This window comes from Molossus molossus, unplaced genomic scaffold (assembly GCF_014108415.1).
Source record: "Molossus molossus isolate mMolMol1 unplaced genomic scaffold, mMolMol1.p scaffold_m16_p_21, whole genome shotgun sequence".
NCBI lineage: Eukaryota > Metazoa > Chordata > Mammalia > Chiroptera > Molossidae > Molossus > Molossus molossus.
In genome coordinates, this window is record NW_023425357.1 from 23,954,537 (window position 1) to 23,973,146 (window position 18,610).

At 45.9% G+C, this 18,610-nt stretch overlaps 1 protein-coding gene across 1 annotated transcript in view; it reads right to left on the bottom strand.

Annotated features, from left to right (window-relative positions):
- HSD17B2 (hydroxysteroid 17-beta dehydrogenase 2) overlaps positions 1 to 11,978 on the bottom strand; it is a 54,297-nt gene extending 42,319 nt beyond the window's left edge. Inside the window, exon 1 of the mRNA XM_036275217.1 lies at positions 11,616 to 11,978. Coding sequence (XP_036131110.1) covers positions 11,616 to 11,880 — 265 coding nt within the window. The 5' untranslated portion in view covers positions 11,881 to 11,978. The remainder of the gene's footprint in view (positions 1 to 11,615) is intronic.
- Positions 11,979 to 18,610: the final 6,632 nt, after the last annotated feature.

Below are 18,610 nucleotides of genomic sequence, written 5' to 3' on the forward strand. Positions count from 1 at the left end.
TGTTCCAGCCCAGAAAACAGCTGGTATTATTTCCATCATCATGCTCTCTCTGATTACTGTAATGTCTTTTGTCTTCTCCAATATCTTATGGCAGCATTCACCAATTGTGCGCTATTCAGCCGGGCAGTGTTAAGCATTCAGCATGCCTTATTTCATTTTACTCCCATAACTACCCTATAACTATAACTGGAATCCCAAACCATTGAAGATCTGCGCTATAAGTAAATTGCCCTTTTAACCAAAAGCATTGCATATTAGGCTTGTAAAATGACTAGAATAACCCTGGCCAGTTCGGCTTGGCAGTTAGAGCATCGGCCCGTGGACCAGTCGAGGGTTTGATTCCAGTCAAGGGCCCGTACCTCTGTTGCGGTTCGGCCCTGGTCAATGTCGTGTGGGAGGCAACCAGTCACTGTGTCTCTCTCACATCGATGTTTCTCTCTCTCCTCCCTCCCTCCCACTCTATCTGAAGATAAACAGAACAATATCATTGGGTAAGGACTATAAAAAAAAAAAAAATGACTAGAATAAAAGCAGAGACATTCATGGCTTCTCCTTTTTCTTTATGCCTTGGACAATAGCTTCTTACTTCATCAGTTACCAAATACTTCTGGCATGGTCAGTGTCTTCTGATTCAATTTCATCACATTCCTGCCAGTCCGGTTTCTACTGCCCATACCAAGATGGCACACGATGTTAAATCTGAGTCAGCATCTCAAAAGAATGTCAAGAAACTAAAAATGGTCCCGAGGACCCTGAGCAGAATGATGAAAGTGCTGGAAACCAGGCCATGGGAGGGATGAGAATATTTAGTTCAAAGCAAAGTTGGCTATAATCTGATGCAGTCTTTACGTTTTTCAAGGGCTACCATGCAAAAGAGTACTTTCAATAGATTATGTGACTTCCAAGGGAAGAATTAATGCATCAGTGATTGTCCAGAGAGGCCTATTTTGGCTCAATATACGGAAGGTATTTATAGTGATTGATAACATTGTATAAAAGTGGAATGATTTCCCTGAAGAAGTAGTGAGTTTTTCATTATTGGGATTATTCAAACAACCCTACTAGATGATAATCCTGAAAAGGGTATTCAGGCATTGGGAGACGGTTGGTTGAAATAAAATTCATCTTTGACTACGTAGACCCCAAAGTGGCAGAATGAGATATTCCTTCTTCCTCAGCACTTCCCCCCTCCCCCCAATATCACAGCTTGGCTGTAACAAGTGGAGTGGGCCTGGGGAGACCCCTTGCATGTGGCCAGGCTCTGCCTGGGGAGCAAGATGCAGGGTAACCCCAACCCCTGCACCATTGTCCCTACAACAATGTTCCTCTAAGATGACTTACTAGTTTATCTCTGTATGAACACAAACTTCCGGTGGCTTATTCCAGAAGCTTCTCTCAAACTCTAAGTGGAAAGATATGGGTGAGAAAATTCTAAGTAACTCCCTCCATATTCCAGGTCCTGTTACAATCCTGCTCAATCTCCTTCTACTTCTAGAGTTGAAGGGGGGCTCTTTTAGCAACCTCATCTTTTGACTATCTGGCCGCCACCCTCATGCTGCTGCATTTGGCTAAGAATGAAAGGTACTATCTACAGATGGCCCTTGATGTGTGTTATCTCAGTCCATCCTGGCAACATCCCAATGAGATCAATATTATAATTATGTCCATTTTACAGAGAAGGAAACTGAGGTTCAGACAGGTTAAGTAACTTGCCCTAGGTCAGAAAGCTAGTAAGTGGCAAGGCAGGAGCTGGTAGACAGATCAGTCATTGTCCTAACTGTGTGAATGCAGCCAGACCTGCATTTAGATGCACATATCTTATAGCTTTGTTTCCAGAGAGGAACATAATTTTGGTTTTGTTTCTAACCCCCTTCATGATGCCCAGCTTTGGCTGACTCTGAAGGCCACGAGACCTCAGCAGACATGAATCTTTAGAAAATAGGTCTCATTGAAACCCAGATCTCTTACCAGTGTTGCAGTTGACCTATCAGAGCCTTTGACCTATAAAAGTGGATTTGGGGTTCTATCCCAGCTAAAACCATGTTGGGCACTGCCTCAAATTTAAATGTATCTGGCCCAGTCCTTGGACCTTGGGTCCTCTGGACACAAAGGGCATTCAACATAACGTTCCTGTGACTTCTGTTCTTGAGTTTTACGATTGTATTTCAGTGACCACATCTCTTCTCAATGCCCTGTTTATGGCACGAAGTCCATGGGAGTTGGCCATTCTGAGCGCAGAGGAAGGATCTCATGATTTGGGTCGGTGCGCAAGGGGGCATCAGAGATCACCACCTAAGAGGCACGTGGTGAATCTTCGGTTAAAGAGGAGATGCCGCTTTGTGATGATGGTGGATGGGATGGAAGCGCCAGGGGTCCCCGGATGATCCAAGCAGGACATGTTCCCCCATGCCACTCTGCACTAGATGTCCTCATGCTTCCTGCTTAGCTTGCCCTCGTCTTGTCTTCTTTGGCACCTGGGTTTACTCTCATTCCCAGTCATCGGTTCATCTCTGTTTGGTTTAGTGCAACTGAACCATCGACCTAATAACCTGATGTCTATGGCCTGCCTCTGACCTGTCCTACCACATATACATATATGTACACCCTATAATCTCCAACTCTGAGGGCCCAGCATTGAACCCCCAAATTGGGGAAGCAGGGTTGGGGTGAAGGAGTAGCATCTGGGAAGTGTTCATCTTTAGAAGCATAAACAGGAGATTCCAAAATCTATGGGCTTCAAATACTGATGTGAATAAATGGACATGAAAGCTTTGGCCATGGTGTAGACAAGGCCAATATTTGATCACTGTTTGAGATTAGAACTTGTTTGTACCAGGAACCCTTCTACAAACCTCAGGTTTTACCTTCTCAGCCTGTCTTGATCCGTCTTAAAGGAAGTAATATTTTTCAGTACAGTGCCAGGATAGCATACGACTTTCGAATAGCTAACAAGTGTCCAGAATTTTCCTGGGAACTTAAGGAGCATAAAGGAAGCATTTAACACAACCCCATTGGCAAGGATCCTTGCACACAAGAAGTTTGGATTTTATATGAATGAGGGACTATAGTAGGATTTTATAAACAGGGGAGTATGGATTGGTTAGCTAATATTTTGGAAAAGCATTTGTCTGGCTACAGAGTGAGAATGAAGAAATGAGAGGCAGGGGCCCTGGCCGGTTTGGCTCAGCAGTTAGAGCGTTGGCCTGCGGTCCAGAGAGACCCGGGTTTGGTTCCCGCTAAGGGTACGTACCTCGGTTGCAGTTTGTCCCCGGCCCTGGTTGGGTTGTGTGGGTGGCAGCCACTCGATGTGTCCCTTTCACGTCGATGTTTCTCTCTCTCTCTCTCCTTCCCACTCTATCTGAACAAAATATGGAAAAATGTCCTCAGGTGAGGATAAAAAGAACAAACAAAAATAAACAGATGACTGTGACATCTCTGACTAGGGCAGATGGGGTGGATGACGTTAATGCCATCAACAGGGTAGAGCGCACTGGACCAATGGCAGACTGTAGGAGGAAGAGTGCAGCCTGTGGACCCTGGGACATTCAGGAAACAGTGGCTATGTGTTCCAGAGTGCAGGAAACCGGCAAGGCGTTAGAGACTGATCATCACCAGAACACGGGAGGCAGGAGATGCCGTGCGTGGAAACAAGAGTACTGTGCAGGAGTGCGAGAGTGTAAACACACCCTAAAGGAAAACTCGAGGGGCAGGGGGCGTGAGTAGGGCAAGCTGGCATTCACGAGGGTAGACAGTGGAAGATGAACCTATGAAGAAATCATCAATAAGGGATAAAAAGAACCCGTAGAAAGTAGCCGATGTGAAGAAGTGAAAGGAGGGTGGGAAAGAAATGGAGTAGACAGAATTAGGGAAAAGGTGAGAAGCAGAGAAGTTAAGAAAAGAAAAAAGATTAGGAGAAAGGGTAGTAAGTTTGTTTTATAAATGCCAAGTTTAAAATTTCAGCCTCAAATCTGGAAATATGAGTCAAGAGGTAAAGAGAGTGTCAGATATACAAAATGACAGATTTGCTCTGGCCGGTTTGGCTCAGCGGTTAGAGCGTCGGCCCGTGGACCAAAGAGTCGCGGGTTCAATTTCGGCCAAGGGCACATACCTTGGTTGCGATTTGTCCCCAACCCTGGTCGGGGTTGTGCAGGAGGCAACCAGTCAATGTGTCTCTTTCACATCGATGTTTCTCTCTCTCTCCCTCCCACCTACTCTATCTGTGGTTCATCCCTGGCCTGGTCGGGATCGTGTGGGAGGCAACCAATGATGTGTCTCTCTCACATTGATGTTTCTCTCTCTCTCTCTCTCTCTCTCTCTCTCTCTCTCTCTCTCTCTCCCCCCCCTCTTCCTCTCCCTCCCCTCCCTTCCACTCTATCTAAAGATAAATGGAAAAAAATAGCCTTGGGTGAGGATTTTAAAAAAAGACAGATTTGTCAGTCTTCACAGAGAGGCCGTGGCTACCACAGGAGCAGGTGGGACTCAAATGGTGGAAAATGTGGCAAGATAAGAGGGCTAAGGACAGAGCCACAGGGGCCACCTTGGGGGAGGGGGGGGAGAAGAACCCAGGGAGTCAAGAAACAGGGAAATGGGAGAAAAACATGGGAATGCAATCTCCCAGAAGGTAAAGGAGGCCACACCAAGAAGGAAAATATAATTAGCTGGAGTGGAAGTCAAACTCTGGTGACGAGGAGGGTGTCAGTGCCCTTGGGAGAGCAGTTTCAGCAACCTGCTGGGGGCAGAGGATGTTCTGTTTGGGCCACATCCTGGGTGAGCAGAAGTACACTTAGAACTCAGTGTACTTACCCTGTGCAGAGCAAGCCAACAATTGTCACCGCAGAACAATGGGACCTTGGAAGCTCGGCTATGTCACTCTGCCCTTTCTACGCGGGTGACCCCAGCAAAGAGAACCTGAGTACCTAAGAAGAGATAAGTGCCTAAGGAAGTGGGCAGATTGGGACAACCCCATATTGTCCAGCCAACGACCACAAAAAGGGAAAGACGTGTCACTGGCTTGATTCATTTACTCGGGCTCATGCATTCATTAACACTGTATTGGGTCTGATGTGCTCTGAGTCTGCAAAGGGGACCATGGTCACAAAAAAGACCTGGTCCTTGCCTTCAAACAGCTTACAATATATATGTTGGGGGTTGGGGGGGAGAACTTTCATTCCATGAAAATTGTCCCCAACTGAAACATTGAAACTCATAGATACAGACAACAGTATGGTGGTCATCAGAGAGAAGGGGGAGGAGGTGCAGTGAAAGGTAAAGGAGACCAAGTATATGGTGACAGAACAAGATTTGGCTTTGGGTGGTAAACACACAGTGCAATATACAGATCATGTATCATAGAAATGTACACTTGAAACCTATATAATCTTATTAACCAACATCACCCCAATACATTTACTTGAAAAAATCCCCCATCTAGAATACCTAATAAAATCACCATTCAAACTTTTACAAAATTACCTGGGTCAACAATACCTTTTTATGCTTCTCTGTTAACGCTTAAACTGAGTGATAAAAGGGATATATACTCAAATAAAAAAATTCTGATAGACAAACTGGATTATGGGCTCCCTGCAGACTGTTCTTTATTATATACTTCAAGAACCTCTTCCCTTCCAACATTAACCCTCACTTTGTTGCTTGTGTGTCTCCAATCTTTTTCTCCAAACTAACCAAAGTGTGGTTTTCTATTCACTTGTCCATGACGTTCCACCAGTACTGTCCCCTCACTGCCCACAAACTCAAACCTGAAGTCAAACCTACCATAAGATGTCTCTCAGAGCATCCTCACCCTTTTCAAACATCCCTAGCCCTGTCCACGGTACCTGCGCTTGGTCTCCTCTGACCTGCATCCAATCAGTTGCCAAGTTCTGTGTCAACAAAGTCTTCAGCACACAATACAGGGTGGGTCAAAAGTAGGTCTACAGTTGTTCGTGTGGAAAATAATGAAATAATAAATAATAATGCAACAATAAACTGTTTTGCGCACTCCCAACTCTGAACCTAATATTGCTTCACACTGTGTATGTTCAACATGTACTTGCCCATTGAATGGACACATTTTATATCCTGGACACGTTGATAGGTTACTAGTAACCATGGTTATAACACTAGTAATGACAGTGATTAAGAGCATGCCTTTGGGTGGCTGATGGGTCTGATCTGGGTTTAGTCCCATCTCTGCTCCTTAGTAGTTCTGTGACCTTGGACAAATAGTTTCCTCATTCACAAGAATGCAACTTATTAGGGTTGTGAGAGTCAGATATAAAATGTAGGTAAATCTCTGAGCATAGAGATGTTATTTCTCTTAGTCCCGCAGTCCACTGTCAATGTCCATCCATTTTAATAATTTAGTGTCAAATCCAAAGGATCCCAACTCCCTAGCTGATGTCAACAGTATTCAATTTTAGAACCTTAATTGGACAGTTTAATAAGTTCCGCCAGTGGTCACCACCCACCTAGAACCTTTGTTTGCAACAGAATAAAATTAGGACCTTCACATAAAATAGATCCCTCTTCCTCTCCCTGATCCATCCTCCACTGCACCCACTTTTGAAAATTTCAATTAAAAAGTATCCAATGCAACAAATTATAATGAGTGCTAGCTGTGTGCATAGGAGCTGCCTGACCAATTAGACCAATTAGCCTGGAAGACTGTGTTCCCTCTAGAAAGCTACTTTTTAATTCCTCAGGAGGGCCCTCCTTTGTCAAGTTCTCCCAGCCCCCAGCACAGGAGCTGCGCCCACCTTGAGCTCCGCCCCTCTTCAGGAACCCTCCCGGCGCGCCCTCTGCACCCTATCACTGGGCTCACAGCCACGTGGCGGAATCTCTCCCATCGGACTGTGATGCCCTCCAGGTGTGCGCCCTGCTCACGGCAGATGCCAAATCACTTAATTGTGGAATATAATGAACAAGGTGGGCTGATGAACGAAATAGACCCAGAGACATAGAAAGGTGTATGGTTCATGTCCCCGACCCTGGTTGGTCGTGCGGGTGGCAGCCACTCGATGTGTCCCTTTCACGTCGATGTTTCTCTCTCTCTCTCTCTTCCTCTCTCTCCCTCCCACTCTATCTGAACAAAAAAATGGAAAAATGTCCTCAGGTGAGGATAAAAAAAAAGAAAAAGAAAGAAAGGTGTACGGTTCAGACTGACAAACCTCAGAGCAGGGGGGCAGGGGGAGGGATGAGATGAACCAAAGAACTTATATGCACGCATGCGTAACCAATGGACACAGACAACAATGCTAGGGGGTGGGGGGGCAGGATGGGGAACAGGGGGTCTGGGGGGAAGGAGAAACATCTGTAACAAAAATAAATTAATAAAAATTGGGGGGAAAAAACCAGTAGAAGTGGAAAAACAAAGGGAATAAATAAATAAATAATAAAAAATTAAATGGCCCCTGTAGCTTTAGGTAACTTGAAAACAAATATGTGTTCAAACACTGTACTTGCTTATTTCTTCTTTGTACTACATGTTTCTGAGACAAAAGACCTTGAAATATTTTAGCAAAATGACATAAGTGGCTCAGAAAAAAGTTGTGTTTTTTTTAACTTGTCCTCATAATTGTCCTACACCTGGGTCCATAGTTAAATGGATTTCATCCTTTCAATGGGATAAAGACACAAAAGATACGTACCATGTAATTTCACTTACATGTGGAATCTAGTGAACAAAATAAACTAACAAAATACAAACAGACTCATAGATACAGAGAACAGCCTGACAGCTGTCAGAGGGGAGGGGGTGGAGGGGCTGGGTGAACAAGGCGAAGGGAATAAGAAAGACAGTATGGTGATTACCAGAGGAAAGGGGGGGGTGGAGGAGGTAGATAAAGGGGGGATAAATGGTGATGGAAGGAGACCTGACTTGTGGTGGTGAACACACAATACAATATACAGATGATGTATTTAGAATTGTACACCTGAAACCTGTATAATTTTATTAACCAATGTCGCCCCAATACATTCAATAAAAAAATTTTTTAAGAAAAAATATATAAATATTTATATTTAATATCTAAAAAGGAAATATATATATAAAGTAATATAACTACATTAGAGAACCTATAGGAAATACATCTAGTACCCTAATCCAGCCATTTTTTTACAAACTATTTTCTTACAGTGTTTTGTTTTAATTCATGTGACATAGTTACAGACTTGCTCAAACACCTGGATCTCTTGCATGTTTCCATTTAACCTAGTTTTCTATGGTGTAACATGGTCCTGTGATTGTCATTTTTAAATGTTACACATTGTCGCCCTGGCCAGTTTGGCTCAGCGGTTAGAGCGTCGGCCTGCGGTCTGGAGAGACCTGGGTTCGGTTCCCGCTAAGGGCATGTACCTCGGTTGCAGTTTGTCCCCGGCCCTGGTTGGTTGTGTGGGTGGCAGCCACTCGATGTGTTCCTTTCACATCGATGTTTCTCTCTCTCTCTCTCTCTGTTCCTCTCTCACCCTCCCACTCTACCTGAACAAAAAAATGGAAAAATGTCCTTGGGTGAGGAAACAATAAATAAATAAATAAATTTTACACATTGTTCTAGCCAGAGTATATACTGTAATTTGTCACTATTGTTTATTTATTTTTTTATCCTTACCCGAAGACATTTTTGCATTTATCATCAGATAGAGCGGAAGGGAGAAAGAGAGGAAGAAAGAGAGAGAGAGACATCGGATATGAGAGGGACACATTGAGTAGCTGCCACCCACCCGACCCCAACCAGTGCTGGGGACAAACTCCAACCGAGGTAAGTGCCCTTAGCAGGAACCGCACCTAGGACTCTCTGGTCCACAGGCCGACGCTCTAATCACTGAGTCAAACTGGCCAGGGCAATTTGTCACTATTTTGATTGCTTTTGATATATCTCTGTTGCAAATAAGATTGTGCTGAACAACTTTGTGACTATGACATTTTGTTGGGCATCTACCCTTTTTACATATTTCAGATTCTTTAAAAGAAATTTCTGCCCTGGCCGGTTTGGCTCAGTGATTAGAGCGTCGGCCTGCGGTCCAGAGAGACCCGGGTTCAGTTCCCGCTAAGGGCATGTACCTCGGTTGCAGTTTGTCCCCAGGCCTGGTTGGGTCATGCAGGTGGCAACCACTCAATGTGTCCCTTTCACGTCAATGTTTCTCTCTCTCTCTCTCTCTCTCTCTCTCTCTCTCCCCCCACTCTCTCCCTCCCACTCTATCTGAACAACAAAAAAAATATCCTCAGGTGAGGATAAGAAAAAAAAAAGGAAATTTCCAAATCTTAAATGATCAAATGAAAGAATAATATTTATGTACACTGCCATATTTCTCCCAGTTGCCCCACTCACTAAAATGTTTACCACTTTATAACATACACCATCCTGAAACAAAGGTTATTCCCAGTTACGGTGACTTATTTTTTAATGAGTTCTGAGCTATCCAAATAAAATAATTTTCAACTTCTCCATTTAGTACAAAGTTCATGAAACCTTCTTTAGAATTATATTGAACCTGTGGCATTCCTCATGACGAGCAGAACAGGACATTTTAGTCCCCCTAAAAAGATGTGTTTCCTTTATGAATTCTAAGCTTTCTAATTGCTAAGCATGTCATTGAGGGATTTGTTATTGGGCTTGAGTTGCCTAACTGAATCAGTCATTCTCCGTAACACTAAACACAAGTCAGGACTTTTCAATGGCTGATTTGGGCTAACTGACTTGGGTGTGTATTTTGTGAGCATGTCTGCTTGCCTACATCTGCAAAAGTAGAGGGTGAAGAACACTGACAAGATAATGGAGCAGAGAGCATGCCTGTTTTTCCCGTTACCTTGACGTTTGCCCGGGCGCATCCTAAGCTTTAGTCTTCTTATTTACTAGCCTCGAAAGTGCTGCTCCCTGAAATTAATTCCCCAGGAATGTTGGGACCTCCAGGAGGTCACGTCCCATTACTGTCAACCACAGCATTGCTCTCATCATTTTAACATGCTTGTTGTCTTCTTTCACACAAGTGGAAAAGTACAGAAACTAAATTTGACCTGGAATTATTCTTTGTTTTTGTTTTTTTTTCCTCACCCGAGGACATTTTTCCATTTTTTGTTCAGGTAGAGTGGGAGGGAGAGAGAGGAACAGAGAGAGAGAGAAACATCGATGTGAAAGGAACACATCGAGTGGCTGCCATCCACACAACTGACCAGGGCCGGGGACAAACTGCAACTGAAGTATGTGCCCTTAGCGGGAACCGAACCCGGGTCTCTCAGGACCGCAGGCCGACACTCTAACCGCTGAGCCAAACCGGCCAGGGCGACCTGGAATTATTCTGAAGACCATGGGTACTTGGTACTGCACACAGAACAGACGGACTGTTACAGCTTCCCCCCAGCCCACCCAGAGAATTCTAGTGAAAACGCAGAAAACCCTGCCAGTCTTCTACATGCATGATTCCTGGTAATACTGGACATTCATGTAGATAAACATCCCATTGTTTGGGGATGGGGCTTGTTTTATTTTTGAAGAAGCTCGTTTTCCCCAGCGCTTCAAAATTCCAACAAGTGCCAACCTGCATTTCGTTTCGAGAGAGGATTTCATCATTGGATTACAGTAAAAGGCAAAATAGACAAGCCACTTTAGAGTCTATTTCTCTGCGAATGGGGAAAACCTCGCCTCTCCTCCATCCACACCCCGTGTTTGCCTGCACCCCCAGCAGGTGTAGCCACGGGGTGTGACATCCCAGCAAATGATTCTGCAGCTGGTGTTCTTTCTTGGCAGGATTTTTTTCTGCGTTCGGATAATACTGGGTAATCCCACTTAAAGCCCCATCCAGAGTTCAAACTTCACAACCCAACAAACCAGTTTTACAAACCACAGGAATTTAAATTGGCTTCGCACTCGCAGCGGAAAGAGAAAGACAAAAGAAGAAAGAAGCTGGCAGCTCAGCTAACAAGCAACTGCCTCCCGGACACACTGCCAGAATAATCCAATTAAGGGATGTTAGTGGTCTAATGACAAAGGTTCAGATGAGGTGACATTCTTGACAGCAGCCAGGCAAGCTGCCAAATCTCCAGCCCTGATGAGACTCTTCCATACATGGGTGGGCGAAGGTAGGTTCAGAGTTGTTTGTATGGAAAAAGACATGCAGGTTATGATGATGACAATAGCTTTATTACCGCAAAAGGATATCACAGTGCAACTGTAAGCCTACTTTTGCCCACCCCTGTATTTAAAAAAACACAAAGACAACCGGGCTTTGCAAATTTTCTTACACAGCTAGAGACTCAGAGCCAAAGTCTAGAACACAGCCGAACGTTAATCTCAGAGCAAAATTCCGTTTAAGCCTAAAGAAACGTAGGGAATTTTGCAGGATACAATGAAACACATTAAATACCATAGGTTTGCGTATTCATCTTTATCCTAAGGAATTAAGAAAATCGTGGCTTAGATACTCTCGCTTTCCCTGTCCCTCTTGAGTACACCTCCTGAAGGAAGCAAACCAAAACAATGTAGTAGAGACCACTTGGGCACGTGCTTTCATTTACTCCACCCCAAGCGTTTTATTTTTAAACCAAATCTGAAAAAGTCCCACTTTTCAGTCGGTGCCCGATCCTGCCTTGAGTGGGAACCGCAGTGTCATCCGCTTACCTGTGATTAGCACAGCCTTTTGGTCCACAGGTAACAACTCTTGGCTGGATAAGTAAAGATACAAGATGAAACAGGACAAGGAGAAGAAGACCAAGCCCCAGAAGAGGGACAGGCTGAGCAGGCAAGCCCCTCCCCAGAGGCCCGCCAGGCAGACCACCTTTCTCCCCCCCTGTCCTGGGCTGAGTTTGCAAAGAACTAGCCCTCCCAGCGCCGCTACTGCTGCAGCCAAGCAGAGCCACACCGTCGCGGAGGAGAAAGTGCTCATTTTCAGAGACTCCGCTGCACCTTTTTGCTCTCAGGACAAGTGGGGAAAGGCTGGCTGGAGGCAGCCTGGGTTATATGAACGGGGAGCCAAGAAGGGAGGGGGAAACAGCCCTGACACACTTTCAATGAGCCTGGATTAATCATACTCTACGGTACATATTTCCTAGTGGGTAATTCAAACCAGCATACAGTTCGATATAAATGCCAGGGCGCTTCCTATTTGACTGCTCTCCCACACCCACTGCATGCATGACATGCACACGCTCTCACCCACAACAAACACGCATTCGTTTTTGCATGACCTCTGGAAGGAGTGGATAATTATTGACAAAAGTCAGTCTGCACTGTGAATTACAAAACCTCTAGCTCCTAGACAAATATGCTTCTTTAGGAGCCTCTGGTGCGTCTGTTTGTTGTGCTTTTCCTGACTCGTGTGGTGTGTGTGTGTGTGTGTGTGAGAGAGAGAGAGAGATAGAGAGAAAGAGAGAGAGACTATATGAATCCAGGCGACCAGTGCGGTTTGAAACATCGACCCTGGAGGGGGAAGGCATCATTGATTTTGTCCCTGTCCACAGGATTCCCGCCACCTCCCACCTGAGTCAGGCTGGATGGAAGGGTGGATGGAGAGGAAGTAAAAACCAGGAGAGATTCGGAGCAGACGAAAACTGCTTTGGTCTTGCCAGAGGGGCGATATGCCTGGGCGAGATAATAACAAGGATAATACAACTGATAATTGCCCATACATACCTGTTGGTACTTATTTGTGCCAGGGGTCCTACTTAGCTACTTATCCACTCCTTCTCTTTATTGAGACCCTATTCTCTGCCATGTGCTGTGCCAGGCACTGGCACTCAACAGTCAATATGCACAGTCTCTTTGAATATCATCTCCTGAGGATAGTAGGTTCTATTATTGTAGTGATTTTACAGGTGAGAACATCAAGGCACATAGAGGTTAAGAGACTTGCCCACGGTCACACAACATTGGAGGCAAGCAGCTCTGTTCCAGAAATGTATGCTCTTCCCCATTTTTGCTGCACTGCCTGTTTCGGGCGAAAAATAAAAGACAGGCGGTAGGTCGTGTACTAGTGCTTCCTTACCTTAGCCTCATTCGAAACGCAGGAAACACTTCGAGGTGGGTATTATTACGCCCACTTTGCAAAGAGGAACGTGGGAGCTGGGAGGGGACCAGTACTGGATCTGGGCCCTCGCTCACGCCTTACTGGGCTGAAAGCCAGACTCAAAGCTGTGCCACCTTCCTGGAGACCAGCAACATTGCTGACTGCCCCAAGAGGGCACCAAACCACCGGGCTTATGGCGTGCCATGTGTGTGCCAGGCACCAGAATTCTGATCAAGGCGGGGTGTTGGCGTAGCTGGAGAGACAAGAAAAATTCTCACTTTGAGGTCCGGCTACTTGTATTCAAATCCAATCTTATCTCTGCTGAGATAGGGCATGTGGCAGAATAGCTACCATCAATAAAAGCCACAGGGCTGTCAAGAAGATAGCAAGACCACACACACACACACACACACACACACACACCCCGAATTTATGGCTTAAAACCAGCAGCGACCAGCTCAATCCAACACGGCCATTAATGTCACCTGATGGTAACCCTCGTTATACTCTCATTGCTAAACGACACGCCCAGAGCTGCCATGATCGAAAGCGGAAAGCTCATATAAGAACACAAAATGGGCGAAGAAACTCCGCAAAGGAATCTCCATCCCCGCCCCCCCCCCCAGGAAGATCCTAAATATTCCTCCCCCTCACCGAATACTCTACCCCCCATTAGACAAACCTCAGAAATGAAGCACATTCCTCTAAAGGGGGGCTGCTCTGTCTTTGGAGTAGCCCATTCTCTGTCTCACTGTTTCACTAATAAACTCACTTTCATGTAAACTCTCTGCTGGCTTGATTTAGAATTCTTTCCTGAGTGGAGCCAAGAATCCACAGTAGGTCTCGGACCCGGAGGTCCCTGGGCCCCCAGGATGCCTGCATCACTGCCAATTACTCACCAGGTCACCTTGCGTGGGTAACATCACGTCCGTACACGCCTGTCCCCTCAGCTATAAAATGATACAAATATCCAGGGAAGGCACTCAGCACATCCTTCCTGGAACACAGAAGAAACTTCATAAACGCTGGTAGTTTGTGTTTTTTATTTATTTATTTATTTTTATTTATTTATTTATTTTGTTAGTTTGTGTTTTTTAAAAACAGGACAGCGTAGGGGATGAAAAATGAGAATTTCCCCCACCTTTCTAGGTTCTGGCTGGGCTACTAATCAAATTAACATGACACAGATTAACAGGAGAAAATAACCAAATGTATTGCAGATATACACTTTGAGGTGCTATAAGAATATGAGACTCGCCCTGGCTGGTTTGGCTCAGCAGTTAAAGCATCAGCCTGTGGCCCAGAGAGACCCGGGTTCGGTTCCCGCTAAGGGCACGTACCTCAGTTGCAGTTTGTCCCCGGCCCTGGTTGGGTCATGCAGGAGGCAGCCACTCGATGTGTCCCTTTCACATCGATGTTTCTCTCTCTCTCTCTCTCTCTCTCTCTCTCTCTCTCTCTCTCTCTCCCTCTCTATCCCTCCCACTCTATCTGAACAAAAAATGGAAAAATGTCCTCGAGTGAGGATAAAAAAAAAAAATGTGAGACTCAAGGACAAATCACAGGTGGGGCGGGAGTGGTTTGGGACCTCAAAGGGGAGGTAGGCAATTCACATGGAGATGGAAAAGCAAACGTTTGGGAAATAAATGTTCAATAGGCCATCTTTAAGAAGGGGACACAGAAGCCCTGGCTGGTTTGGCTCAGCGGGTAGAGCATTGGCCTGCGAACCAGAGTCTTGGGTTCGATTCCAGTCAGGGGCATGTACCTCGGTTGCGGTTCGTCCCTGGTCCTGGTCACGTCGTGCGGGAGACAACCAGTCAATGTGTGTCTCAAACATCAATGCCTCTCTCTCTCTCTCTCTCTCTCTCTCTCTCTCTCTCTCTCTCAAACTATAGTTATCTATGATAATAGCTTCCTTCTTGGAGCAGGTCCTCTAAATTGGCCGTTAGGGTGGTCAAAGGAGTCTTCTGTTTCTTGTAAATTACAAGCTTAAAAGAATCAGTATCCTAAAAAGCATGCTTTGGGGTAGCAAAGTCTACCGCAAACAAGAGGAGTAAAATAAAGTACCTACCGGAATGTTGACTCATCCCAAATTATGGATGAAGTTAGCAGAGGTTGAAGGGCGGGAAGGAGGAAGGGAGAGGAAGACTCTAGTTACAGATGATCTGAGGGAGACAGGGCTACGGAGAATTGTACCCAGCTGCCAATCATGTAAGAAGGTAGACAGAGCCTTGGACAGGGAGTGAGGGAAGCTGGCTCTGGCCTCGGAGGAGCCTTTGCTGAGTCACTGTCCTTGGCCAGCTCAGCTGTAAAGGAAGCTCACCTGGACCCAGGGCTGTCTCAAGACCCAAGGAAGACCGGGTATGAACCATACTGTGCTCTGGGACTGCAAGGGGTGATGACAGTCATTTTGGGGATCTCACGTGGGGCCGCGGCACCTCTCGTCTGCCCTCCTAGCCCTGTGGACACCTGAGGTGGGGAGATGTTGCAGCTCCAGGAAACTTAGGGGAAAGGATCTGGAATTCCCTCTGGCTAACCCTGAGACCTCCACCCTCCACGCGCCTCATTTACTCCTGTCAGTCCTGGGCACACCTGCGCCAGGTGTAAGAGGATTCAAACGAGCTTTGTGTCACATGGTTTTCCAGGGGAAGACACAGGGTAGTTCTTGGTCCTTGCTGGGGGACTCGGCACTTTGTCAGTGGCTTTCGTACTGGGGCTGAGGCCACTCGTGTGGTTTCCCGACGGGTGCCCGCCACTGAAGATGAAGTGAAACCTAGTGGCAGCCCGCTGGCTTCCCAGCTGCTCAGCTGAGGGGCTCCCTGGGAGAGAGCAAGACGGCCATGGCAGGGAAGTCGGGGTAAGATGATCCTCGCCCTCTGGTGGGGAAGAGGTGCGCAGAATTGACAATATGAGCTTTAAAGCCTCACAAAACTAAATTCAAATCCTGACTCTGCCACTTACTAGCTGTGAGGCGCTGGGCAAGTTACCTGCCCTTCCTGAGACTCGGTTCCCTTCTCTTCATAAAGGAAGCCCAGTCCCTTGCGTGTTGTTTGTAAAAGTGAATGACATAGCCAGGCCAGCGTGGGTCAGTGGACTGAGCATCGTCCCAGGGGCTGAGAGGTCCCAGTTGGAGTCCAGGTCTGGGCACGTGCCTGGAGTTGTGGGCTTGATCCCCAGTAGGGGGTGTGCAGGAGGCAGTCGATCAATGTTCCTCTCTCGCATGGATGTTTTTCTCTCTCTCTCCCTTCCTCTCTAAAAAATCAATAAAAATATTTAAAAAGCAGAGAAAAAAGGCTGTTTATGGAAAGGGTTAGTCATGTTGGGTAAAGGTAAAAGTTTGCAAAAGGCGAAACTGTGGAAATTGTGTTGCTTGCATGACCTTTGCTTGGCCTTTTGTTGAGTATGAATAAGGTTTATCTGGGTTGTCCGCAAGTCAGTGGATAGATAACCCAGCAGATGCCAGACAAGATACCAGACCAGCCCTACTGCAAAGTGGGCAATGGGCCAGATAAAATACATCAGCAGGAACGGCCAGAAACTAAAAGTAGGGTATATCACCAACACCCCAACCCTGATTCGAGGCTGAACCCTTCTCGGCTCAGCCCACCTGCACCCAGGTGCATGCAATAAAGCCATTTTGCTCTACATCGGCCTTGTGTTGTGGATGTGATCTCCCGCCAGCTCAGACCTTTTATTTATTATTGATTTTTAGAAAGAGAAACATAGATGTGAGAGAGAAACATCGATCAGTTGCCTCCCAAATGCACCCCAACTGGGGATTGAACCCGCAACCAAGGTATGTGCCCTGACTGGGAATTGAACCCGCAACCATTTTGGTGTGTGGAACAACACTCCAACCGAGACACCTGGCCAAGGTTGGAAGCAATTCTTTTCTTGTTTGTTTGTTAATCCTCACCTGACAATATTTTTTCCATTGATTTCTAGAGAGAGTGGAGGCAGGCGGGGTGGAAGAAAGGGAGAAACATCGATGTGAGAGAGACACATCTCTTGGTTGCTTCCCCCATGCACCCCAACTGGGCCCGGGATCAAACCTGCAACCTAGGTATGTGCCCTTGATCAGAAAGCGAACCTGAGACCCTTCAGTCTGCCGACTGACACTAACCTCTGAGCCAAACCAGCCAGGGTGAGGAACAATTCTTAAATGTGATCTAGACATAGTGCCCACTTTTCACTGGCCCATGATGCAGTGATGGTCATCAGTAAGGACAATATACTGAGTTTTCCTAAGATTATATTCATTTCATTTACAAGATTGTCTTCAGAGAGTATAGCCTTCCTCTCTTTTTGGAATTAAAATATCTGCTCGTGTATGAAATAGGATATCACAGTTTAGTTGTTTCTGTTTTTGATGCCCTTACTTTGCAACATTAAAAGTTGGCAAGCCTATAGATCTTCCCAAATTTTGATCTGAAATCTTACCAGGGTTCAAAATTCAAAAACATGAGAGCCCCACTAACAGACCTAGGGTTGAAATCCAACTCTGCTACTTACTGCCTGTGGGAACTTCCCCCTCTGCTTGGAGCCATAGCCTTCCAGAGACCCGTTAGTAAGCCAGGACAAGTGGAGTAAGGAAACTGAGACAGACAGTCAAAACAGTGGCCAAGAAGTTTACAGCCACCAAGTAAACCGCAAAATCCCATCTTCCCTAATCAAGGACACTTAAGAATAAGTGGTTTACACTTGTCCCCCAACCAGAGGGTAAATACCCTAAATCACCCTACTCAGGGAGACAGGTCACCAAAATCCAGTTCCATTTGTGCCAACCACACCCAAGGATGAAGAAGACAGGGAAATCAATCTGATTTGGGTTCATCAGTATACAACTGATAAATATTCTGCTGAGTCCCTCCCCTATAATTTCCACCTTTAGAGAAGAGATAAGAATACTCTGGGGTATGCCCACGCCTTTCTTCCCTCTCAGGCATGCATCGTTTATTTTTTAATCTTTATTGTTGAAAGTATTACAGATGCCCCTCTTTTTTTTCCCCCCTACTGACACCCTCCTCCCCACGCCTGCCCCACCCCCTGCCTTCACCTCACTGTTGTCCGTGTCCATTGTTTGTTCATATATGTATATAAGTTCTTTGGTTTATCTCTTCCCACCTCCTACCCTCCTTCAGGGGTGCTTTTTTATCTTTATCGCTAAACTCTAAGGGTCCCCATGAGACTTGTAGGGAGGAGAGCAATGGGCAGTGGCAGACTAACCCCCTGAACCTGTCTCCAAAGCCTCCTTTTCTCTGACTTCCCAGCCAGCAAACAGCAGCCCAGCCATGGCTCAGTTCTTTCCTATAACGTGTCAACAGAGCCAAAGCGGAGCACTGCCCATGCTCTCTCCTGTTGCTTCTTCTACCCTAAGCCCTTCCTTTGTTTTACTGTCCCCAGTTTTGATAAAGGTACTCTCAAAATCACCTGGACCTATGTTGTGAAATCTTTCTTGCACAAAGTCAAGAGCCCACAGACTCTTGGTGAGCCTGAGGCAGAACTGCTTTAGGCCCAGTCCCTGTCCGGTGACACTCTCACCAATAGTGAGATAATAATTTATACCTCACGTTGATTATGAAGATAATCTATTTAAATGGTGGCCCATCAGAGT